The sequence below is a fragment of the Marmota monax genome, unplaced genomic scaffold, assembly GCF_021218885.2.
Source record: "Marmota monax isolate L192 unplaced genomic scaffold, Marmota_monax_Labrador192_F-V1.1 WCK01_AAM20220418_F8-fsc00209, whole genome shotgun sequence".
NCBI classification, from domain to species: domain Eukaryota; kingdom Metazoa; phylum Chordata; class Mammalia; order Rodentia; family Sciuridae; genus Marmota; species Marmota monax.
This window is the reverse complement of record NW_026694493.1, coordinates 896,199-922,404: the sequence shown is the minus strand read 5'-3', so window position 1 is coordinate 922,404 and position 26,206 is coordinate 896,199. Positions and strand designations below refer to the sequence as shown.

Sequence of the window (26,206 nt, the reverse complement as noted above, 5' to 3'; positions counted from 1 at the left end):
TGGTGATTTGCTACAGCAGCCACCGAAAACTAAAACACTCCTACTGAGGGCAAAATATCAGGTAAATTCTTAAACCACATGCCTGTATTCTGCACTGCAGGACTCCTAACCCCAGGTTAGCATCGTTAATTGATACATGGTAGACATCTCACATAGAAGCGACCCAAGTATGATCTGGCTAGTTGTTGATTAGCCTGACATGGATGTTGATTAAATAGGTTAATCAGACTTTTTTTCTTTGACTCTCTCATATCTTAGAGGTTTAGAGTTTCAGAGAAAGAAAAGTGGGAAAAAACAGTGGGAATTAGCTGTGGGAGAGTAGCTAAGCCATGCTAATGCTAATGATGGCGTAGGCAGAGGGTACAGAGGTTGCCATGAAGGAATGCACACATCTGAGCAGTTACTAGTCTATCCAGTCAAGTTACCAGAATTCTGTGGTATCATGATCCTCTTCTAGTCTCAGAGATACCTGGGAAATAATCACAATAGTGGTTATGCTTACATTCAGTGTAGCCTTATGGAATTGCTTCTGGCACTTAAGTCTAACCCAAATGAATATAGCTTTTCTTTGCAAGCATTAGAGCTTAAATAATGCTAGAACCCAGACTGTCGATGGCTCTGAATGGTCAGTGCCTCCCAGGGATTCTTTAGCCTCTTCCTGCTTTATTTTTTATTTCAATTCAATGAATGAACGAAGCAGCTCTAAACGGAGACCACAAAACAGAAGAATTCTAACAAGATATAGGTTCATATATTCTTCACTTCAGAGTCCAAAGGTAGATAGATCCAACAGTTGGACTCTTTCAGATCATCCAGGAACCTAGGTCCCTCCTGTCTTTCGACTTCCCACCTTTTGGGGTGTTTACTGTCTCCACAGGTTCCAGTCTCCTCACCAGCACTCTGCCTCCTTCCCCACCACAGAAAGAGGGAAACAGAACCGGTAGATTGTAAACATTTCCTCTAGGAAGTTGTATGTGTGCTTACATTCCATTTTTGACAATTTAGTGGTCACACCTGGCTGTAGGTTGTCTTAGAAATGCTGTTTTGGTAGTCATGTGACCTTCTAAACAGTCACGAGGTCAAAATCTGTTCTTGGGAGGAAACAAATACTAGAAAATAATGATCAGTTTCTTCCCTAGTTTCTAAGTTTCATCTGATAACACTCCTGCAGTATTCTAGGTTCCTGTTGTGATAGCAATAAAAACGTGAAAATATTAACACAGTTTCTGCCCCTCATGTAACCTACATTCCACTGGACAAAGTATAATTTGGTGTTATTATATGATATTACTATAATTGGGAAAGTACATGGTGCCATGGGAGTATATAGAAGAGGTGTTCCACCCATGCATACACCATGGGGAAAGATTTACCTCTTCACTTCCTCCTGAAGGTTGAGTAGGGTTTTTGATAAAAGACAATCAGGAATGATTCTTGAGATAAAGAAAAGTACATGTGTAAATCCTCAGGTAAAAGTATAATTCAATAAAGAAAATGAAGGCCCGTGACTCTTCTATCACTCTAACATATTCTAAGTGAACCACTCATTTTTTAAAAAAACATTTTTAATGCCTATTACATAGCAGGTCGTATCTTGGGTAATGGCAAACTGAAATGAGTCAGAAGAACTTGTTTTAAGTCAATAACTGCCATTCTGTGGCTGTCTAGAATTGGGTGAATAAGTTGTTTCTCTGGCTTTTGGTTTTCTTTTCATTCATTTAAAGACTATACTATCTCTCATTTTTTTCTCCCATATAAAATATCAATAATGAATAATTTCACAGGTATTTGATTCTAACCACAGACTTTCAATGTATACTGAACTGCTAGCAGATTATATGCACAAATGCAAAATCTCACAACCCCCATACACATGAATATTACCCTGGAAGATGGTTAGAATACATAGTTTTATATGTAGTGATAAGCTTATCAAACACTAATAGAGAACTGAGTTCTGTTCTAAACATTTGCATCTTAATCTGTTTAGTCTTCATAAGAATAATATAGAGTAGGAACAATTATTGTCTCAATTTTACAAATGGTCAACAAGTAATGGAGGCAGATTTTGAATCCAACCAATTTGGCCCCAGAGTTCTTCCCCTTAGTTTTTATTCAAAACCGTGAGATATATAGCATGCTGATATTGTACAACAGGGTTGTTTAGTCTCCAACAAGTAAATTGTGCTCTATTTTCTTCATTCTTTCTTATTGAGTTATCACAATGTCTAGAATCCCTCTGAATAATCTTGTATCACTGCACATTTAAATGTCTTATAAATGAGCAACAATAATTAGGAAATATATTAAATAATGTTTACAACTTGATTATATTTTTAGGGTAATGAAAATATCCTAAAATTGTGATAGTTGTACAACTCTGCAAATATAACAAAAACTGCTAAATTATTAGTGGATACACTATGTGACATATTAATTGTATTCCATTGTCATTGAATCAGATAAAACATGAAATATAATTAATGCATAAACAATGTTTTATTGAAAAATATTATGTCTTCAAATTACATATAATCCAGTCTGTAAGAAATATGGTTCAGGAAGTTGGTTATCAGTTAATTCAAGCTGCCATAACAAATTGCCATAGACTGGGTAGCTTAAATAATAAATATTTATTTCTCCTAGTTCTAGAGACGAGAAGCTCCAAATCAAGGCAATGGCAGATCCAGTGTCTGGCGAGGGCTTGCTTCCTAGTTTGTAGTGGCTATCTGCTCATTGTGTTCGCAGGTGGTGGGAAGAGAGATGGCTCTCCATGGCCTCCCCTGTAAAGATATTGCTATGGTTTGAAGGTGTGCCCTCCAAAATATTTGTTGAAATGTAATCCCCAATGCAATGGCATTGGGAGGTATGGCCTTTGGGAGGTAATTGTCGTGAGGGCTACACCCTAATAGATGAGATTAGCTCTTTTATAAAAGGCCTTGAGGTTGAAGGAAACACATTCTTGCCCTTCTGCCTTCTTCCATCTGAAAACACAGAAACAAGGCACCATCCTGGAAGCAGAAGACTGGACTCACCAGACACCAGTGCCAGTGCTTTGCTATTGGACTATCCAGTCTCCACAACTGTAAGAATTAAATTTCCATTCTTTATAAACCACCTGGCTAAAGTATTTTGTTATAGTAGCACATATTAAAACAGGCACTAATCCCATTCAAGAGGGCTCTACCTTCAAGATCTAATTACATCTCATTGACTTCACCTCCAAATGCTATCACACTGAAGTTAGGAATTAAAAATGTAAATTTGGGGTGAGGTGAGGACCCAAACATTCAGTCCATCACATCAGTCATATCAACATTTTGAATGGATTAGTTCTGTTTCTTAATTCAGCTTCGATTTGTTGTCACCACTAAAATCAATCCCTAGTTCTCATCAGAAAGATGGAGGACACAGATTCTTTCCCCTCTGTTCCCTGGTTGGGGCCTTTTTCTCAGACTCTTCTTAGTTTTGGAAATCCTTACGCAATCAAGTGAGATGTGAGTCTCCTCCCTTCACCTTCCTCACCCAGTTCTAATATGAGATGCTGAATCAGAGGGAAGAGGATGGGGATGAGACAGCAGTGTTCTAGATCACAACAGAATTGTGAGGAGTTTGGGAAGGGGGCTCTTTTCCTGCATAGATTAGGAATGTATTACCAAGGTAAGTCTTGATAACTATCTTCAAATATTTGTAGAACTGTCTTCTGAAAGAGGAATTAGATTTACATAGTTCCATAGGAAAAATGTTAGCTGAAAACTATGTGAAATGATATTTCTGATGACTAGCAATATGCCTTTGGGTATGAAAGCAAAATGTAAAATAGGAGATACACAGAGATTGACTGAGACACAGAGAAAATAAAGCAGACTGAAATGGGGCTCATCCCAGGTTTCCACCATTTTAGCCAAAGCTAGTTTAGAATATTACTTTCAAAAACTGCTTCTTTGCCCTAAAATTTAAACACTGGTTTAACATGGAATGGACAAACCAGAGTTGAGGTGTGCTGACATGAAATGCTGGGTCTAATTCTTCAAAGTACAAATTTTTGAATTTTTGTATGCCTAATCTCAAATATCTTTAAAATTAGCATTCTTTGCCCTGGTGGCATCAGTATGAGGTATCAGAACCCTGTATGCAAGAGCAAAGTGGCTGAGCATAGCTTGATATATCTAGGAACTGCTCAAAAAGGCGGACAAGATATTGTGGCTTTCTGTTCCTTTGAAGCTGATGTCAGCTACTCACAGGAAAGAAATGCCAAACCCTATAAATATGGCTACTTCCACTGAGTCCATTTTCCTTTTTGTAAAATATTTCCTAGAATAGATGATATTTCCTAAAAGAATAACATGAACATATTTTTGCAAAAAGAAGGGACCATCTAAACTCCAAATGCTATAAATAGAAGTGTACTTGGACTAGGAGGAGAGTGTGTACTTGAGGTTTTATTTTACAGCGGACTGCAACTGGCATGTGGTGTGGCCTCTGGCAACATATACTTTTTATTTTGGTACTGGGGATTGAACACAGGGGTGTTTAACCACTGACTCACATCCCTAGCCCTCTTTTTATATTTTATTTAGAGACAGGGTCTTACTGAGTTGCTTAGGGTCTTACTGAGTTGCTTAGGGCCTTGCTAAGTTGCTGAGGCTGGCTTTGAACTCACTGTCTCAGGCTCCCACTGGGGTTAAGGTGTGCACCACTGTGCCTGGCTGGCAACATGTATTTCTTATCAATAAGAAAGGTCTGTGATTAAAATTCCTGTTTCTTAATCATAGGTCCTTAGGCTTCTTAGAATCACCCAGAAAACTTAGGAAACTGCCTATAGTGCTTATAAAATTTGCAATTCCACCGAAAATCTGTTGAATCAAATTTTTGGAAGGAAAGCTTAGGAATCTACATTTTCAATAAGCAGCACAGGTTAAGTTTGAGAACAACTGGGTTAGGTAGCACCTAATATCCCTTTATCCTGAACATTTTGTCCTTTGCTGGTTTCTCACCCACTGTGCAAAACGTGGAACATTTTTTAGGTAAAGGTTTGACCCTAAATCTTACCTTTATGAAGAAGTTTAAGAGACCACTGCTTGCTTAGCACTGGGCTAAGGAGATTCCTAGAATACATGACTTCCAGTTTTAAAGCCAGGACAGTCTAGGTAGACTGAAGGGAGTTGGTCACTCCCCTAGGACCCAGCTCTAGTGGATTATTCTGTTGCAGAGACCTATCTACCTTTCAATGATGCCAGAGACGCCTCTGTGCCAATTGTACTCTGTTCACAGAAGGCCAAGCAGTCTTTGTGTTTCAGCATAAGGGTGAGCTGAGACCACTGCTGCCTGCTCTGCCATTTGCAGGTGTCAGTGTGCCTTGGAGTCTTCAGTCTCCGGGGAGGTGTCAGGCTTTCCATCAGCTGTTCCCACCATCTGTTCCGTGTGCAAACCAGCACCCACAAGTGAGCTCTGCTCATCTATGCAAACCCCCGCTGGGGGTCCAAACCCCACCTACTTCTAGTGAGGCATTTAACAAAGGCTGACCTAATTCAAACAAAAATAGGTCTTGATTGGTGTGTGACTAACCTGCTTATTTTTCTAATTCAAAAAGAGCCTTTCTTCCAGAGTCAGCAAGTAGACTGTGATGCTTGGTAATGGTGAAGTCCCATTTATTATTATTCTTGTTCTTCTCCCTCCTCCTCCTCTCACACCTCCTTTCACTCTCCATTTCTCAAAATCATATGTTGGTGACCAATTTATGGTATCTGAAAACCTCTATTAGCCCCTCCATTTGGCTGAGCAGCTGCCATTTAGAACTCTAGTTCTTGTCCAAGTTAAAGACACCACCTTTTAGAAAAATGAATCTCTGGTCTAATTTCTTTGGATCATTGGCTCATTCATGAGAAATATTACAAAGAAGCCAGATATGCAAGTGACAGAGTTGTCTATGCCACAAAGGGGATGGGAAGGTCTGAGCAGTTCCAACCTTAGACCCACTGAACACAGCTCAGTCTGCAAAGGCCACGCCATGAGCTGCCTCTTTGGGAACCAAATGGTCATCCAGGGCCTGGGACCCCTTGTTAGCTCACCTGATTTACCCTTTGTATCTTCCAAGAGAGCATTACCAATGCCCCCACAAAACACTCATGCCCATATGAGATGGCTTATTTTGAATTCGTTCTAAATAGCAGAAAAATATTTAAAATTTCACTGAAACTGTTCACATTTACTACAATCTGTCTATGAAGACTCTTCTATTTTTACTACATATCCCATAATTAATAAGTATAAAAATGATTGGGAAAGGATAGCTCCCAAATACCTCAAAAATAATAAAAGTGGTCCAATAGGTCAAGGGCAGAAATAAAGCAGGGAAATTAAGAGTCCCAGACAAAAGTACTCCAAAGTGGGACTTAGGAAGTAGTGGTTAACTACATTTATCTCTGCAGCTAGTGCACTTCTCCTGACACAGATGTTTGAGATATATTTCATATTATGCTTAAAATGTGTTCCTGGAATTGTTTAGGGATCAATTTATTTTAAACACAGTCCTATTTTTAAATGCATGAAGGGACCACTATTGTGCTTTAATGAAGCAAATAACTCTTTAATGATGTAAGTCAAGTTTCTGTAATTTATCTTGACCACTGGTTATGAATCTATCAGAGGGTTTTCTTATTAGAATATGAGACTCTGGTCTGATTTCTTTAGCTTACTCTATGAGAAATATTCCAAAACTGAATATGTGCTTGACAGGGTTCTATATGTCATGAAAGGAAATGTGAAGTTACCATACAATGGGTCCCTTGATTCTCTCAGCAGCAGAGAATGGGCAGGAAGGATAAAAGCTTGTATGCTTAACAACTTCATAGGTTCTGGTCAAGACTCTGCCTACCAGTGGCTACAAACAGATGGAGCTTCCATTGCTCAAATAATCCTAATCCCAGAACTTATAAATATCATTTTAAATGTCAAAAGAGACTGTGAATGTGGTTAAAGATTTAGAAGTGAAGAAATTGTCCTAAATGATGAGTGGATTATAGATGCAGTCACAACATCCTATATATAGGGATGAAGGGAGAATCTGATGCTAGATGATGCACTTTGAAGATAGAGGAAGTGCCCACAGTCAAGGGATGCAGGCAGCTACTAAAAGCTGGAAAAGGCAAGAAAACAAATTCTCCCTCAGAGACTCCACAACTATGAACTGCTAATACCTTGACTTTGGCCTAGCAAAGTTGATTTTTGACCTCTGACCTCCAGATATATAAGACAATAAGTTGGTGGTATTTTAAGCCACTATTTATTTTGTTACAGCAGCAATAGGAAATTAATACAATGTCTCAGGGAACTCCCTTGTTGGAAATCACTGATTCATTTGTTGGTGTGTCACTCCAAGCAATCATCAAATCCTATCCATTTCTTCCCTAAATGGCTTTCTTGATTCTGTCCACTTCTTTGTATCCCCATTGTCACATCACCAGTCACCTCTTTCCTGCTCTCCAGGTTTCTCCCTTTTCAAATTTATTTCTTTTCTTTCAGCCAAATGCTTTTGTTTTCTTTGAAAATAAGACTCTGTAATCCCTTTGCTTCAAACCATCTCTGTGGCTGCTTCTTGCCCCCAGGATAACATCTGAGGGTTAACAGAGCAGGGTCAAAGGGCTCCTTCTCTTGGCTCTCAGAGGCCCATGGGAACAGCCTATGGGGTTCTGCAACACTGAACTCAGAGGCTGACTTGGCTGAGAAGGAGGTGAGGCTGAGGATGATAATGAGCACTGTGCTCCAGGCTGAGGCTGAGTCTGTGCCCTGCACAAGACCTGGCACCACAGAGGGCTTGGTGTGACTTCAAGACTGATGCAGTATACCAGCTGAGATGTTCCGTGGCACTTCTCCAAGTGAACCTACACCAAGAACTGCTTCAGTGTATGTCCGTGAGCTGACCCTGGAAGAGACAGGTCCCCAGAGGGTCACTCACACTATCATGGTTGGCTGTGTGCCATCTTTTGAAGAATTGAGTGGCAGGAAGCTTGCATCTGTGTCTTGAAGAAGAGTGTCATTTCCCTTGCTATTACAGCTTTCTTCTTTACCCTCTGGGTAAGCAAAGCAGATTTAGTTTACACATAAGATGTATGTATCTGGTCTTCTCATGATTTAGTCCTTGTCATTGCCATTTGCCAATACAGTGATGGTGTGGAGGCTGAACTCTGAACGTGGTTATAAACCTTCCCTTAACTCTTCAATCTCATCCTTTAACATGCATTCTCAAAGCTCTACCTTTGAACTAGAGCAAGCATCTTCCTCCAACACCCTTCTTGGTGCCCTCTTTCCCATTCTGGGTTATCCCAGGGAGCTTCCCCTGTATCCTGAAAGTTCCTCATCTTTAATGAGGATTACACTATGGTACTGTTTTTTTTTTTTTCTTTAGCTTCTATTAAGACATGGACAACAAGAGGATACTGCTTTATCTGGCTTATTCATTATTGAGACTCTAGTGCTTGGCATCATAGTAAGTGATTAATAAATGCTATTTAATGAATGAGTGGAAGTGGGTGGATGTACTCATCATAATAGCAGACCTGTTTCTGAATGCCTACTATATGGGCATCATGCTAGGTATTCTGTATGTGTGACCTTTAACCCTGAATACCACCATGCAAAGTTGGTCTTGCTATCCTAATTATACAGTTAAGAAAATAAGGAATTAGAGGCTAAGAAACATGGCTGGGGTCGCTATGAAATGGATAGCTGTTGTTTGTACCCACGTCTACTTAATGCGGCATATTGACTAGCTGCATTTTTTATGAGGTGCCTAAACCTAGCCATCTGTACTGTACTCCCATCCATGACAAGACACCTGATCTATGGGCAGAGGAGAGTGGTGTTTCCAATATGCCCCAAAGTTAGCCAGGATTCTGTCCTCTATTTTCAAGTCTGAATAGTTCCATCTGACAGTCATAGCTCTGAGTTTTCTTTGATGCAAGTAACTCTATTTTTTGCTTGGTGTTTCCCACATATCTCCCTGCACTGTTACAGGGGTTATAAACAGGATCTCCGGTGGGGCCGGGAGATAGACATACTCTGAGGTTTTAGTTTCACCATTTTCAAGGGAGAAAGGTCCCTAGCTTCCATGAGATTCAAAGTCTTCTACATGTCAGCAAAAAGTCGTTCTCGGGTTTGTTTGTTTTTGGTGTCATGCTACGGTTGCTGAGGTTGCCTCAAGAGGAGACCTCCTTGATCTCTGGAAAATTTAATTTTTCTAATCTCAATTCCTTCACATGGGAAATAAATTGGGCCAGAATTGATCACTAGGCTTCTTCCTGTTTGAACATCTGGGTCCTGTGGTTCCTATGTGTCATAGAATCATTTAGTTATTACTTCCCGTTATGCATACAAGTGGTTTTTCATGCAGAAGCAGAGGAATCAGTGTCCGGAGGCAAGGTCATGGGAACCCTCTTCCTGGATGGGCTCAGAGTGGTTGGCTTCAGCCTCACATCATTTTGTTTTGTGCTATACTGAATATTCCTCTGGCAGTCTCCTGTCCAGGGTTGCCCGATTTATTTATGTCCATAGCTGATGCCTTATGAACTAATCATTCTTTACAGACCACCTAAGAATGGTCTTTAAAGAGGGTTCTTTATTCTTTTTTTAAAATGGAGTAAAAATCAGGCCATTGACCCTGAGTTTATGGTTCATTTACATGTGCCATAAATGTGCGAGTTACTTGATATTTCAAATTGCCTTGAATATTGCTGTTTGTATGTGTACAGTATTTTTAATGTTGCCATTAACTTTATTGCTACTTTTATAGTTATTATCTCCCACTAATGTTTCTCCCATTTAGTTATTAAATGAATATGGAAATTAGAAGTAAAGAATAAGCAAATTAGGGCTTGTTTCTCAGACAAGAATGGAGGCATTAGTGTAATAGAGTTATATGATTATGAGTTGCTTGCTTTTTAAAGCTATTTTCTTCCATTTTTCTTAAAAACCCATCTGAGGATCAAACCGTCCTGTGTTTCATCAATAGAAGGGTCCTTCTTCTGGTTAGGATATGGCTGAAAGGTTTCAGCACCTCAGATATGGTGGGTTTGGGGAGGCACTTTGATGTGGTAATGATAATGACAATCATTATGACAGTGGTGACACCTGACATGTATTGAATGCCTAATGTGGGACAGACACTGTTTTTTCTCTTCAAATGCAACAGCTTGTTCATTCCACACAACACTTTGGGGTGGTTTCTATTGTTCCCATTTTAAAAATTCAGGAAGTGGATTAAGTGGCCTTCTCCAGGGCACACAGCAAATGCATGGTGGTGCCTGGGTTTGTACTCGGTGGATCTGACCCAGGGCCTGCACTCACAGCCTGTCCTCTTATGTTTTAGGTATTCTTCAGTCTTGTGCATCTTTGCCTAGTTCCAATATTTTTTGTGTTTAAAATGTTTAAGAAATTGACATCTTGGTCTTCAGTTGGGGAAAATTTCCCAGCTCACTAGCAAAAGAATGTGGCATACAAGTAAAGGCAAGTTTATAATATCCCAGAGGCAATATATGAGGTTTAGGGACATACTGTGTAAAGGTAACTAACAAATATTCAGATTATATTACAGAATCTTGATAGAAAGTCACAATAATGTATATGCGTTTCCTAGTGTCATTAGCCTATGGAAGGATGTGGGCCTGAGTTTTAGTTTAGAAGGAAATCAGAAAAAAAGAAAAATCACCAATTCAGACCTCTTTGCCCAAGAAACCAATTTGTTTTATAAAAGTATGAAGCTCTAGGCTGTCAAATTCTATCTTCTAATACAGGGGGTGATAAAAAGCCATGGGAAAGAAATAAATGACTGGAGAATGACACAAAATCTAAAACTTAGAGATCCAATCTGGCATCCAAGTACCTTGATCTCCCTGAAAGATGGCTATACATTTTTAATGGTTTTGGCCATGAGAAAAATCTTACCTAAAAAATTGTATATATTAGAACTTGAGAAGCTATCTTTGACCAAATTACAGGAACTTCTCCTAGAATGCCGGTTTCTATGTAACAAAAAAGAATTACTCAGGTTAAAACAATAAACTCAACAGTAGAAGAAAATGTTTCCTCCAGAAAAATGAAGCAAACAGTTATTCTCAGCATGGAGAATCCAGTGGGGCCCATGTCCCAGGGCTTGTGCCTTTCCCATCATTCAGAAAGCTAGTGCAGTCAGGAGTGATATAAGCCAAGGAAAGAATGACAGTGTCTCCTGAGAGTCATCTTCTTCCTGAACTTGGCAGCTAAGCTGGTGTCTTGTAATCCCCTCCCCACTCCCAGAGGAAGCTGGCTATAGTGTTTCTTTCTAGTCACAAAGCCCTGTGGTTCCATAAAATCCTCTACTTTGTTAAATTCCTCACCTGGGGAGAATATTGTCCTGATCAAAATATGTTCAACATTTTGGGCAAACCAGTTTATGTGGAGTACTGCTCCCTCTCCCCAAACTTTTCAGGACCAGGACATCCTTGGAATGCTGAGGACATCTGTAATTCCTCATAACTACCTGAGCCCAGCAGACTTCATCCTTCAGGAACTGAGAGCCTGTGTCCCACTTACCCCGAGTCCTGGCCAGGCTTCATTCCCATGATCTCTTCTTTTAGTAGAAGCAAAGACACAAGTCAAGTGAATCAGGCTGATTGATTCTTTACAACAAGATTTTATTTATTTTCTTTGACCCCCCCCAAAAAAACATTAAAGTTGTTCATCTTTCTTTTATTTTTTTAATGGTTTTCCTTTTGGATCCAAACGAGCATTTATATTTCAGGATCTCCACCTGATCAACATGCAGTGCTGAACTCTGGCTTTAGGCGAGATGCACCGATACTCGGGGTGGGACAGCATTAGCTGCCATTCAGTCACCGTTACTGCAGGAGTGTCAGGCTGGCACGCCTCAGTGGATGCTGCCCGCAAGGAGTGTCTTAGGGGGCTTAACTCGAGTGTGTCTTATAATGAAGGTGGCAGCGTTTTTACAGCCTGAATAAAAGCACCCAATTTCCCTCTTGATCCCATCTTACATGTTCATCCTTTAAGAGCAAATCAAGGAGGGAATGGCCTGGCCTCAGGTCACAAAGGACAGAGGGTGGGGACTGGACACCCTGTAGTCCACCCACTTGCAGTGTTATCCTTTGAGGTTAGTACCGGTGCGCCTTGCAGTTTGAAATCTCTTCCTAATCAGACTCATCCCTGTCCTATTGACCAGCTCTTCTCCCCTCCCGTGGTGCTTGTATCTGAAGAAGTTTAATGTAATCTCTCCATTATTGGTGCTACTATACTGAAGAGTTGCTGAAGTCCTTGAAGTCCTAGATTGTCTTTGGGCTGCTTTAAAGCAAGAGACTCTTTTCTCTCCATCTTTCAGGTCAGGAAAAGATTTTCAGGAATCTACTAATCCTCTGAAGTTCAAGTTTGCTACCATACATGAATTTAACAGAAAGGACTCTCTGAATCCAGTATTGTGCTGATGAGTTTACCCACAATCTAAGTGAAAGGGAGGATCCCTTTCAAGGCCATACATCTCTAAGCCTATTCTCTTCTGGGACTTGCTAGTATCTTCTGCCTCATCTTGTCTTTGTTCTATAGATTGTCTTCCTATTCTCTACCCAGTTGTCCCAGCCATGAAATGCCAACCAGTCTTGGTGCATTAACTGTTTCTCCTTCGTTTGTTATTCTGAGTGTGTTCCAAATCTTGGACTCACTTTGAGTGGACTTGGACTGCTCTCCAATGTCACTAAGGGGGAAGTTCCTCTGTAATTGCAGCACTTAGGGTGGCTTTGTATAAATTTTGGCTTGTTCACAAAACACCAGGATAGAAAAACACTGACTAAAGTTCAGCCTGCAGGCTAAGTATATATCCCCAATGGTAGCCATTAAAATTCAATACCTATGTTTTTACTAAATCCACTGGATCTGCTTAATGTTATACAACTCTGTATCAAATGTAACTAAGACCAGAACTACTTTAATTGGCAGTTAGATTACATTGTTTAGCCCTCATTTCATATTACCTTTATTTTTAAAAATTGATTAATGGCACTTTGAAATTTTGGAGTATGTTTTTGTTTTGCTCACCCCTTACAATAGGGGTGAGCAAAGTCTATTTCTAATAGACTTGCTTTAAGTGGTGGTTCTTGTGCAGTATAGGCCATTGCCATGAGAGAACAAAATAATGGAAAGAAAAGAATTGAGTCATCAAATAAGGTCAAATTCAGACACGGCAGATATGACCGATTTGGGGGCCATCCTCTGAGCAAACCAAAAGAGGAAACATGGCACTAACTGGCACAAGTTCAAGGATCTGTTTCCAGAATACACAGGAAGCCATTCTTATCTCTGAAACTTGCAGAACAAAAAAAGGAAAGATTCATTCAGATTTCCAGTACCAGGTTGGAGATGTCTGGATGAGGTCACTCAATGTTGGTTTTGCCTCAGTGTCCACAAAGAGAAGACCATACAGGGAAGCTTGCAGAGGGAAAATTCAATTTCCTTCCTGGATTAAAGGAAAAGCTGAACTTTTTTCTTAGAAGCTTGTGGGGGGCCAGGTAAGAATAATAGATTCAGGTTAAAAACAAGATGCTTATAGTGACACCAAGAATTTCTGAGGTCCTTGGGGAAATAATGAGTAAAGGTTTTTTTGACTTGTGGAGACTGAGTGCTTTACATTGTATATTATTAACTTAGTAACACTTGGCTAGTTCGTGGGTGTGTCAAGTGTTTATATTTCAATTTTCCTAACAAGGGAAAGAGAACACATATAACACTCTAGCTGAAGGCACAAATTAGTATAGAAGGCTGTAGTATAATTTATTATTTTGACTATAATTTTCATTTATCAGATTACTACAGTTAAAAAAAAACAAGTTTATGTCTTGATAATTTTTTAATTTTTTTTTTGGTTAAAGATGTCTGAAAAAAACTCCACTTTATTTCCTTGGCTTTTACTGATTTTTGGAGAGGGGAAGATTTTCACTTATATTTTAAGTCCCTAGAAAGAGAAATCAGAGGTCAACTTACTGAGACAAAAGGAGAAGGAAGACAAGAAGGAGACCAGAGGAAAAGACAGAGCTGGTATTATAACCTCAGATTAGGCTCAACTGTGATAGCATTAATTTGGCAGAGATTCATAACACTGCAGAGTACAAATTTCTTTCTTTGCTATTCTAGGGCAGGTCTGTTACAAAAACAAAAACAAACAAACAAAAAAAAACAGGCAACCAAAAAACCCTAAACAGATACAAATGAACATAAATCTCCACACCTCTCTACCTCGTCTGCTTAACTCTTTCATACTTCCAGAAATAAGAATTCAAACCTCGAATGTATTTACATAGTAGCATGGCTTATTGTAAAGTCTCTTTTTACATTTAGCAGGTCAAGATACTAACCTTCCTAGTTATAGCATGGTAGGAAGGGATGAATAGAAGGAAGAATACAAAAATAGAAGGACATTGGGGTACCTCAGCAGCCATCCCATTACACTTTGCTGGGAGCCCCATAAGTACTTCTCAACCAACTGGCTTGAATTTTATCCAGACTATATTTTTCAAGGCCCTTTGGAAAGGTCAGGACAATCTGTAAGTCTTTCTTCTTTTTGGCTTGGTATGACTTTTTAGGGATGCATAAACCCTAGAAAGCCAAAATACAAAAGAGGATTCAAGTAAAGGAAAAGATGGCCACCATAAACCAAAGGTAGTTCTTTCTGTTCCTAGTCCTTTGTCCTCCCCTGAAGTACATCCATGTACTCTGGGTGAGTTGCAGCATATGGTGATTGACCACCCTAGTAGTCTGTGGCCAGCAGAGAAGTCATTGATGGCTGCTCTACTTGGGGTAGTACTGGGTAAGATGTATGGGGTGATTCAGGGAAAACAAAAGCTCCTGGTACAGGCAGTGATTATTAATATAGCATCTCCTTTGATCACCTCATGGCAAAAGTGAGGTCATAACCCCTCAGTTAATTTTGTTTACATTTTGTTCATTTATCCATCTCATCATGGATATATGTAAAGATAAGATATCCAAACCTGGTTTCTCAAAGGCTGTCGTCTGGAGTTAACCTGTCATGCTCTGGCCACTAGTGAAGGGCCCACCTCTTCTTCCTTTCCCTGGACCATGCTCAGTCCTCTAGAATCCAGCCTGTCCTATAGCTAGATGAGGCATCTGCTGGGAATAGTCCTCACCAGGATTCTTGGTATGTGCCAGCCTTGGGCCTTTGAAGGATCAAAACAAGACTGGTAAGATACCAATCAACAACAAAGCAGTGAAAGTTCTTTAACTTTCAAGTCTCTCATTAGGCAGAGATTTTTGTGAGACTGTCTGCTTCCCTTCTGTTATGTTTACCCTTTACACATAGCCTCACAGTATTTCAATATTATAACAGCTCAGAAATGAATCTCTCAAATCACCCCTAGCTCCATCCACTAAAGGACTACTCTGTCCAAAACCAAAATATCCATAGCAGGCTTTAGAAATAGGATGTAATGAAATGTTAAGAACTTCCTACTTATTTTTTTTTTTTTTTTTTGTAAATGCGGTCCTGCTATGCCAAGAGCCTTCTCTGCAGTGAGCTTTCATCGAGAACATTTCATGCACACCTTACAGCCTACCTCTGATGGCCCCATGAAGATCACCTAGTAAGTCCCAGGACTTACTTCATTAGAAGACAACATTCTCTAATGGTAGAGGCAGTCAGGCCAGCAAACAGCTTGGCTTGGCTGGATTCAGCACAGACCCAATCCTAAGATGGCTAAGAGGCAGTGAAACCAAGGTGGGGATGGGAAATTAGAGGAGATGTGGGCTCAGTGGGGGGTCAGGGATGTGTGTAGGGAAGGAGAAAAGTCTTCTCTTTCTGGCCACAGAGTCAAAGGAGGGCAAAATTTAGAAGGCTTGGGGGTCAGCTTCAGGAAAATGTTTTTCAGTGCCCTCAGTACACTATGGGGATGGTGAGAAGAAGAGTGGAACAGCACCCCCAACACCCCCTGCCTGTGGGTAGTTGTCTTCATGTTCCTTTGGAGGATGCTCAGGGCACCATGCCTCCACAGGCCAGGTGATTCTTTGTCAACCCTGGCTCACAGGGCGCCTGGTTACAAGCCTTTGAGGGTTGCTGGCATGTTCCTCCTGAAGAGGGAGATGGTGGTGTGCATTCCCCACCTGACTGGTCAGAGCCTTGAGTGAAGAGAGGGATAAATACACACCTGGTTACAGCATCTCCCTACCTTGGTTTATTCTCCTCTTCCTCTCCTTGTTTTGAGGAGATGGTGAAGACTAACATTAGCAAGAGTAATTGGACATCTGGCTAAAGAATCTTCGGAAGGAACCTCCAGTGCCCAGATTCATCATGCGGCATATCACAAGATGCAGCTGTGGTGCTTAATACAAGAGAAGCATGGGCTTTTGAGTCTAAGGGGGATTCCTCTCAAGGTAAAGAAAATCTGAGATGTAGGAAGGGAAGTCCTCAATGACTACAAGGGGGAAGGGTGGCATTCCTGTTTATATTGAGGCAGGAGGAAACCAAAGATGATGATTATGAGATCATGACTTACCAGAAAATCCTCTTTCATTTTCTGGTCTTAATAGAAGGGTAAGTGCAGGCTAAGGGGGAAAAAACTGGTTTCTTGTTTAGGGGAAGTTCAATGAAAGAAGCAAGTTCATAATTTCATTAGTATTAAAAATCAAAAACAAGTGGTCAGGTGACCACACCTGTAGCACTTCATAACTTAACAGTGCTTTATTCAGGAACTCAGTGTGCAGAATTATTGTTTGCAAATTCCATTACTGACAATTACTCTGTCGGCCCACATTTCTATGACTGTTGAAATGGCATAAACTATCGCCACTTGCTAGCTAGAATGGCCACCCCATTGTAGGCTTTCCTTAAGGAAAGCTGCCATCTGGGGTGAGGAAAGCAGTTTTGTGCACACACAAGGCAGCCCGCAGTAGCACATTGGCATGGAGTGAGGCTGAGCAGAGAGAACCTTTGAAACTATACAGGGCCCAGCATCAGTGTCTCATGTCACGAGCACACCCATTAGGATCATATTCCCAGCTGTCCCCAAGCACACACATGCTGAGTGGGAGAGGAAAAATGGCAAAGCTGGAAGAGGGTCTATAAGTGGGAAACCCTGGTATCTGTCTCACTGGCCCCCTGTCCTGGGACTACTTTGGTTTGGGGCTGACCATGAGTCAGGAAGCTCCATCACCACCTAGAAGATCAGGCAGGCCTAGCACAAGTGACTCTCCAGCCACTGGTTGAATTTGGCTTGTCAGTACAACTGTGGCTGTGCCTTATTTCTATTCAACCCAGCAGTGGGAAGAAAAGAAACAACTTCACAAGAAAGGAGAAGCTCCTTCTAAGAAAAAGGACTTTTCATACCTAAGAGTCCTAGGGACTCTGTCTGGAGGGGGATGAAGTAAGTGTTTATCCAATGAGCTCCCACTACAGGGGTCCTCAAGTCTCCCTAAGGAAGGCCCTGCCTGACACCCCCTCCAGAATAGTCATTCACCTGCTGTGATGGCACTTTGGAGAGGCTTAAGGGCCTGGTGCATCTCCACCAGATGGACAGGACGTATTCCGTGGATTGCAGCAATCAAGCGTATGCTGTAGGAACACTGACAGGCCAAGCGAAGCTTCTCTCTCACTGCATCTGTGTATGGAAGGTTGGGAATGACATCGTGGCTGAAGGCTGTCTTCTGCCCAGCTTTTACTCTGGGGAAGGGTAAAGCCCAGCCCTGGTCCAGGGAACATTCAGGGCTTGGGGGGACCCCATCATCAGAGCCTACTTTGCTAGAAGCAGCAGCCAAGGTTGAAGCTGAGGTATATTTACTAATCATCATAAACATCCTGATCAACTGACACTTCTCATTTTAGTCTATCAGCTTTTCCCATCCTTATAGAAGTCCCTAGTGGGTGAGGGTGGGTCTTGGGGAAGTGGCAGAAAAGACTGTCTGGCACATGGGTTCAATACTGGCCTCCAACCAGGATGTGCTGGTATGGCTGTAGCACTGTTCCCAATATGAAGTTACTCCTATGCTGGTTGGAAAACAAACTGAGTCCCTAGGTTCCCTACCTCTACCCTAGGGTTTCCCCCAACCAGCATCTAAAGAGCCACTGTGGGGGACAGCATGGGCTCCCACACTGGCTGAACTTGACCTAGGTTGGTGCCTGGCCATAGGTGTTGTTTAACATCACCCTTACCGGAGCTGCAGGCACGGTTGTGGTCCGTGAGGGACCTCTTTACCTTTTCTCACTATCACAGCACCTACACATGGATAACAGGCCTCAGGATCTAGGACTGTACCCACCAGCACCTCCGGTCCTTTCTCTGGCCCTCACCTCCATGATAGGGGCTGCTGGGCTATGGCTTTTCTCACCCAGACCAGCCCATGCGGCTGCCACAGCACCCTGAGCTCTTCCGCCCTCCCTTCCTGCGTGCTTCCTTGGGCAGCCACTGCTCCTGACTCGGCTTGCGCTTCTCGGGGGGGAAGCAAGCCACAGGCTAGTGTGTGAGGTGCTGCTGCAGTTTCCCTGCTGGCAGTCGTGGGGAGGAGATTGGTCTCCTTCGGTCTCCACTGATCCCCAGTTACAGTCTTCACAGGGCAATGAGTGTAGACACAGGCCAGCCAGATCCCTGCTGGGCTTATAGAAAGGTGGGAAGGGGCCGGGAAGGCAAGCCACCCTCATGTCCCTTCTTCCATGGGCCTAACCCTCCATATTCCTGTACTTTCTTTCCCCAGCAAAGAGGCAGAACTATGGCAGCGCCCATCTTGCAAAGGGAAATAAAGCGGTTTGGTGGGTTTGACTGCTTTTCCTTTTGTCCTTTACTTTCTCTTCTGCTAATGCACACATCTTCCTTCTCCCTCTTCCTCCCCCCCGGGGCCGCACGGGCTTCCCAATTCAGTCTTGGTTTTCTCCCTGTGAGAGAAGAGCATGCATTGGAGGGGGGAACAGCCTCTAGCATTTGTCATCTTCTTCTGTGTCACTCAGGAGGTCGCTGACAGCTCCACACATCATGCCGGGCCCAGGCCCCCCACGCCTCCGTCGCCGATAGTGCCCATTGGGCATCTGCCAGCTGTGCCGTAGGGGAGGGGCTGAGCCGATGGTGTTGGAACGGCCCAGGCTAGTAGCCACAGCTGCTTCAAAGGTGAGTGTCTCCTCCTCGCCGCAGTCTGAGGCATGGGAGTCTTCGTGCAGGGCCAGGTAGGGCTCGGAGATGTAGCGCTGTGGGGAAGAATGCTGGCCCTGCTGGGGGTGTGGAGAGTTGGAAGACTCAGCCAGGCAAACATTGCTGCTCTCCAGGGCTTGGGAGGTCAGAGGAGATCCACCCTCACTTCCATCGGCAGGGGGAGAGATGCTTCCAGTGTGTCGCAGCAGGGAGCTGTAGGAAAGCAGGGGCCGAGGCTTTGGTGGGACAGATGGAAGCTGCCGACGACTTCGTCTTGGGGTGCTGGTGTCAGAGATGGAGGGGATGGAGCTCTCACTCAGGGACCCGGTGCCCTACACAGCAAGAGAAACATGGCATGTTAGACTGATCACCACTTGAGGCCCTGCTAAGGTCCCTAACCCCTTCTCCAAAGAGCCCTTGGAGTCTAATGTTTGAGGAGGGAGTCCCCTGTACCATACCCTCAGGGACATACCACCTAGACCAGGACATCTCAACTTTCAACATGCAAACAATTCTCTGGGGATAAGTTCCAGGGGCAGCCCTGAGAAAAAGACACAACTCGGTGAAAGATGAAGGAACACTGGGAGTTGCTCTGTCGGGTAAACTTTTTGGAAAGTGGGTTCTAAGGGAATCAACTTCCTTCCCTTGCTGTCCTCAACTCCTGTAGCCACACATTAGTGGAGTCCTTCATGACATCTTTGCCTATTCCCAAGAGTACTAGAGCTGGCATATTGAGTGGATGCCAGCACAGTACTGCTCAATGTGTACATGACCTAAGAACCATCTGATTGATAGTTTCAAATACTAGAATCTTCTGGGTCCTGGGAATGTGTGATGATAGCAAACTCCACAGGTGATTCTGTTCTACAGTGAAATTGGAAAAACATCATTCTAGAAGGCAAACTGCCCATTCCTCTCAAAATCTCCCTTAGTTCCTTCTAGCTGACTGCATCTGGGCTCAAAGAGCATTGAGGAGAACTATGGCTGGGGGTGAGGGTTGATACTGGGTCAGAAAGTTTTCATAAGCTGCTATTTATTAGGTATAGATCAGGGTTTCAGTGAAAAGCCAGAGGAGATGTGGTTCCCTGCTTAGGATGGCTGGACATCCTCTGACTTAAGGACTACCCTTTGTTCCCAAACACCTGGATTCTGAGGACAGGACCTCTGGCCACTACCATCTTTCTTAGGGGAGAAATCTGGTTTTCTGTGAATTCACATCTCTGAGCATAGAAGCAGAAAGCAGCTAGCCTCTATGCTGCTGTTTTCTGGGGAACTTGGATCGCTGAGGGCGTGCGATGACCGTGTTCTGCTCCTACTGTCAGAACCCTTTTTTCTCTGTCCTGCCAAAGGCTCAACTTGCCTTCTGAGCTCACCTGTCTGTTGGGGGTCTGTGACCTGCCCTCACTGGGGGATCTGGACTGACGGCGCTCTGGGGACTCCCAGTCGGCTTGGGTCCCTCGCTCCTCAGAATTGCAGCGGGAGACATCAGGAGAGAGAAGATGCTTTCGTTCTTTCGATCGTCCCCGCTCCCTGCCCCCTGAGCGGTGGGTGTCAGACTTGTGACCTGTAAGAGGTGACAAAATTAGTTATATCTCAGTTTACTCTGGCCCCTAAAGTTGGACTCTCATTTGGTGTTACAACTCAGCCATGAACTGCATGTTTATGTCCCCAAGGGACAGAGTGGAACCCTCATGATGGGATAAGGGCCCCTCTCCATCCTGTGAGAAGGCCCTAACTAGACACCAGATCTTCATGTCAAAAGATGATCTCAAAGGAAGTAGGAGAGAAATGCTAGAAAATGACCCTTTTGTGAGGAGGTAAGTCCGCACATTGCATTCTTGACATACATGTCCTTCTAGTGGTAATCTGTTCTCTTGTTTCAATTTATGCTAAAGATAGAATCTTTGCCAAAAATATGGCTCAGGAATTCTCTTTGTCCTATACATGAGTGTGTAGCTTTTGTGGGGGAAGATAGAATCTTCTCCATTCTCTTCTGTTCAGTGCTATGAATGAAATAATGACACCAGGGTGAGAACCCTGGGGTTGAAGTCAAAGGATCTCAGGTCTAGTCTCCACGATATTGGGCAAGTCACTATTTTTCAACTGGTTCTTTCCTCTATTAAAATAAGTTGAATTAGACTAATACTTTATTTATTTATTTTTTCCTGTCCATGTTTTCCCATTTTGAAAGGGGGAAAAAAAACCTTAAACCCAAATCCATAAAACAATTCCAGGTGGTGCTATTTGGGTGAAGTGGAGTTGGCAGTTTTAACAAACGTGGGTCCTAATACATCCTAAGGAAGCTCTATGGTTTTGCAAAAGGTTGCTTGAAAAACCTCAATTCTACTGATTTGTACAGCCCTACTCCGGAAGGAACTACATCGGCATTTATGATGAATACAGAAGGCTCTGGCCTGCTTCAAGATGTTAAGTCAGTCATGGGAGCACCCTTCCCTCTGAATTCTGTTCCAGTCATCTATGGTCCTTGCCAGACTAAGCCCATCGGGATAGGAGCCCACAGCCCAGCCAGATGCGTGACGAGAGGGGCCATGCTGAAGACCCCCTCACCTGAGTCGGAGTTCAGGCGGTGGGCTGACAACCGCAGGGAGGAGTGGTAACTCCTGCGACGAGACTTGTAGGTGTTCTCACTGCTTCGTTCCATGGAAAATTCCTCTAACCATGAGGAATTTGAACGCTTATCCCGAATAGTAGAAAATGAACGTCTCATGGAGCTGGGGTCTGTCACCACCTGGAAATTTGAATCCCCAGAGCAACACAGAATGGGATTAATTATTGAAGGGGACTAAATGTCCAGCAGTGGAATGCAGACTGTCGAGAACTGCAAGTTATGTACTCTGAAAATCCAGCCTCCCTTCACTCCCAATCCCACATACTCAAGACTTTAGCTAGAGAGGCTGCTCAAGAAAGTGCCCTGATTATGTTAACATAGTCACTGAAAACTGGCCCAGGATCTTCTCTTCATGCTCAAGAATGTGAGCACCTGGGTACACCAGGCAAAACCGGGCAGGCCCTGAGCCCTTGGAAATACATGAGGGCCACTGTCAAAAAGGCCAAGCCTAGAAGAAGTACGGTTTTGCCTGTGTAGAGAAGGCCCTGCCCTGTAGCACTGGAGCCCAGAAAAGCTTGAAATTTAACAACCAAGAAAGCTCCACTCTCCCTCTTAACCAGCCCACCTTCAACCACAGATGTCAAAACAGATCCACCAAAACTTCTTGTCTCTGTCAAAACCTGATGTACGACAGACAGACAGAAAAAAGAAGCCAGGAAAACAGACAAAGAAATGAGGCGTGGCCTGCATTGGCTAAGACAGTCCTGACATACAGCTGTGTGTAAGTAATGCATGTGTGCTTGGGGGGAAATACACAGAAAATCCTGGAAGATCTTTCTTGCTTGGCTGCTTAAGTCTTGAGAATGCTTAGTCCCCTGGGGGAAGTTATGCCATTTTGTTGGCTAGGCTATTGTGTTTAGGGGCTCATTGAAAACAGTGGAGGAGCAGGCTCTCTTACAGAAGGGATGGGAGCAAGTTCAGGCTCACCTGAAAACATCAGGTGTGTCACCACCACCTAATACAGCCTGGGATGCCACTGCATAAGATACCTGGTGGTTGCTTTTTACCTGGGGATCCACGGTCAGACGTGGCATAGAGGATGCCCTCCCCGATCCCGCACGCTCCTGGGTGTCCGAAGGAAGGCAGATGCCATGGTTAGAGGACTGCACGCTTTTTATTTCACTAACCTCTGGCTCCTGGAAATAAACACACAGCCAAGCTTGTGGGACTTGGTTCCATCTCATTGCTTCTCACCTCCAGGAGATGATTCTGCCTCCAGAAGGGAGACTGGCATCTTGAAGGTCTCAGTTGTGTATGTGTGTACATATACCAGATGTCCCAAAATTCTAACTGGGATTGAAAGGTAAAGACCAATTGCTAAGCAGTACTTCAGATATTATGGCGTTATGAAACGTGAAGTTTACTTTGAGAGGTGTTACTGTTCGATTTGTTTTAATCTGAAGAGAATTTTTGTTAAATTGTAAGGGAAATTACTCTGATATCAAATGTACATTTCATTAGACAAGAGTTTTCTTGCGATTGAAACCATCCCAAATGTGACAGGTGGCCCCCTGTCAGGGATGCTCTCAACTATCGTCATCTAATAGAAATATAATGCAAGCTACTTATGTAATCATTGGAATTTTACATTTTATTTAGACTCTTCAAGGGCTAAGTACCACATGTATTGGATTGTGCCCCTCTGGAGTGTTAGATGGTTAGCTCTATGTCCCTGTCAAACTCCTTTGTTAATTTTCTGATCAAAGGTCATCAGTGTGGCAGTTGTGCTTGCTCTAGAAAGACAGCTAGGCAGCGACACTTGAGAATAGAGCTGCATACATGGGCCACCCAGAAGAGATCTAAGAACATCTAGGGCATATGGAAATTATATTTTTTTAAAAAAGCTTTTTTATATTTAGAAAACAACATCCTAAAAGTATCAGGGTATGAGCAGGGTATTCTCCAAAGGAAGAGGCACCTGGGAACTCTCCTCAGCGATTTCTGGTGTGCATGAGAGGAGGGCCTTACCAGGAACGTGATATGTGCACTTGAGAAAACTAGTGTTTGCGATACATGCTGTATATGGCACATGGTTCCGACTCCAAACAGACGTGGTAACAACACTGCAGGGTACAGGTGTCAGAGGTGGTGTGAGACACACACTCCATATGCACACGCACAAATTATGGCCACGCCTCAGGATGTGCAGAAGTACACAGTGGTGAGTGTGTAGCACAGCTGACACCTGAATTAAATTACAGACACCAGAACTGACAACAAGATGAACGCACATCCAGAAAGTCCTGGCACTACAGCTCAGCCCTGGAGAAACCCACAGAAATGAGGTAATAAAGTCTCATGGAAATTTTTCTTACCAGACATATCACCAGGCAAGCAAGCTGTAAAATGCTGTGAGACCATTTTAAGAATAAAATTACCTGGACCCATTAGTCCCTAGGTTTTGATGTTAAGTTTCTCAAAGGGGAAGACAGAATTATTCCAAGAAATTCTACCCACCTCACAGACACCCTTGGATAAATTACTCATGCACCAGAGACTTCTGGCCTAGAGGTGTCCCCCACACAAGCCTCAGCAATTCCAGAGGACAGAATCACCCATTTGTTTGAGCTACTGAAGGGTTTGCTCCCTCTGAGGGATATCTGTTCAGGATGGCTCTGAGATATACAGTAGAGCAGAGAGGAGTCAGGAGAAAAAAGAACCACAGATGAATCAAAGTGATATGGAACTCACTCAGTACTAGCTGTCTATACAGACTTTTGCAAAGGCTGCGTTTTGTCATTTCCTCTCCAGTCCAATTAAGCTTGGGAGGGAACTTGAGCTCACTGCTCCTGAACTAGGAATAATGGTAAAGTTGATTAGCTTTGGGAATCACCTTGTAGCTTTGTGTTAGCAAAGCCAAAACATTAGTCTGCCTGTCTTCAAACTTTAACTTGGCCCAGTAGGCCTCTCAGAAATTTCACCATCAACGCTAATGAAAAACTCATTTTGGGTTCAGGAAAATGACTTTAAGAGCCTGTTAGGATGTATTTGACCTTGTAGAATTGTGGAACCACTTGCTTGAACCCACACAGAGGTGGTCAAGTCTTCTGTGCCTCCTCCTGGCAGAAAGCTAGCCACCGAGAGCTGGCAGGGGCATTTCTGTGTTCTTACAAGCAGTTCTTGGTACACTATGCCACATGGCCGGTGCCACTCTATCAAAGGCAAGATTTTACATGACTTTTGCCACCTACATTTGATGATCAAGGACATAAACTAAGAGGGCAACATGAGTTCCTGTAGTAGTGAAGGGACCTCTGAGACTGTAAAACCTGAAGACAGAACATTCTTAGAAAACATGAAAAACTAGTAGGAAACTCCCAGGGAAACTGGTTAGACTACCAAAAGGGGTTTTCATGATGGATCATGGCTATGAAATAAAAATTTTAAAATAAGAGTGGGAGGGATCAGGAAACCAAGAAAGTATTTTCGAGATCATGTAACTCGTTCATTCACCAGAGATTGCTGTTCCTGGAATTGTCCATCCTCGGTTGGGTCCATACAGGCCAACTGGAATATTTCCTGGGGGGAGAGTGGACTCATTGAAGGGTATCCACTCCGGCCACTCCTGAAAAGCAATGCCAAATTTGGAGGTAATGAGAAACAGTCGTTCCATAGCTGCCAGTAAAAATTCCCATCTCCTTCCCATCAAGGTCTACACCCTTTGCCCTTAGCAGGCCTATAAGTCTGGTAACTTTAAAAAACAAAAACAACAAAAAAAAAAACCCTGTAAGTTTTGAAAAGCAGAGAAACTGGTGTTTTCAACCTGCCTTTGGAACCATTCATCATTCTGTTGGTGACTAGCATATCTGTGACAAATGACATCATTTGTCACACTCAGCCATATGGAAGTCCAATGCTAGACTGTAAACCTGTTTCTGTTGAGTTTCTGCATTGGGCAGAAAAATGCTCTAGTTTAAACAGTGAAAAGCTTGTTTAAATATTAGGCAGCCATGGTCTTTTAAATTTTTTTTCCCCACTCTCAGAAATATGGTCTTCTTACACCAACATCCCCGGCCAAATTAAGCTCAAATCCCTGAACACTTACTGAAGGGCTACTCTGCCATGCACTGTGTCTATTGGTTCATGAACTTAGTGGAGGTGAGTTGAACCTCGGAACTGATAGCTAACTAGGAGAAGGTTTAAATAGTGGTGCGGTAGGAGGACAAGGACAAATCTGTGCCAAGTGTTTAGCGGCCTCCAAATGAAGGATAGAAGAGCTTTCACAGTGTGTTGTCATTAAACTATTGGTACTTCCAGATTCTTAGACAATCAGGTCCACTGGGCTAGCTTGCAGAAAAAAAAAGCAGTTACCCTTTAGGAATTCAACTCCTATTACCATCCACTGCCACCTGGGTGGTAACAGCTGCCATTGATCAAGAAGGCACGGTGGTGCATGCTTATAATCCCAGAGGTT

The 26,206-nt window shown here is 42.9% G+C and overlaps 1 protein-coding gene across 1 annotated transcript in view; it reads right to left on the bottom strand.

Moving 5' to 3' along the window:
* Positions 1 to 16,710: 16,710 nt before the first annotated feature.
* Cacna1e (calcium voltage-gated channel subunit alpha1 E) overlaps positions 16,711 to 26,206 on the bottom strand; it is a 443,649-nt gene continuing 434,153 nt past the window's right edge. Inside the window, exons 46-50 of the mRNA XM_058571374.1 lie at positions 25,246 to 25,357; positions 22,800 to 22,928; positions 21,732 to 21,912; positions 20,537 to 20,727; positions 16,711 to 19,495 (exon numbers count right to left, since the gene is read on the bottom strand). Coding sequence (XP_058427357.1) covers positions 18,953 to 19,495; positions 20,537 to 20,727; positions 21,732 to 21,912; positions 22,800 to 22,928; positions 25,246 to 25,357 — 1,156 coding nt within the window. The 3' untranslated portion in view covers positions 16,711 to 18,952. The remainder of the gene's footprint in view (positions 19,496 to 20,536; positions 20,728 to 21,731; positions 21,913 to 22,799; positions 22,929 to 25,245; positions 25,358 to 26,206) is intronic.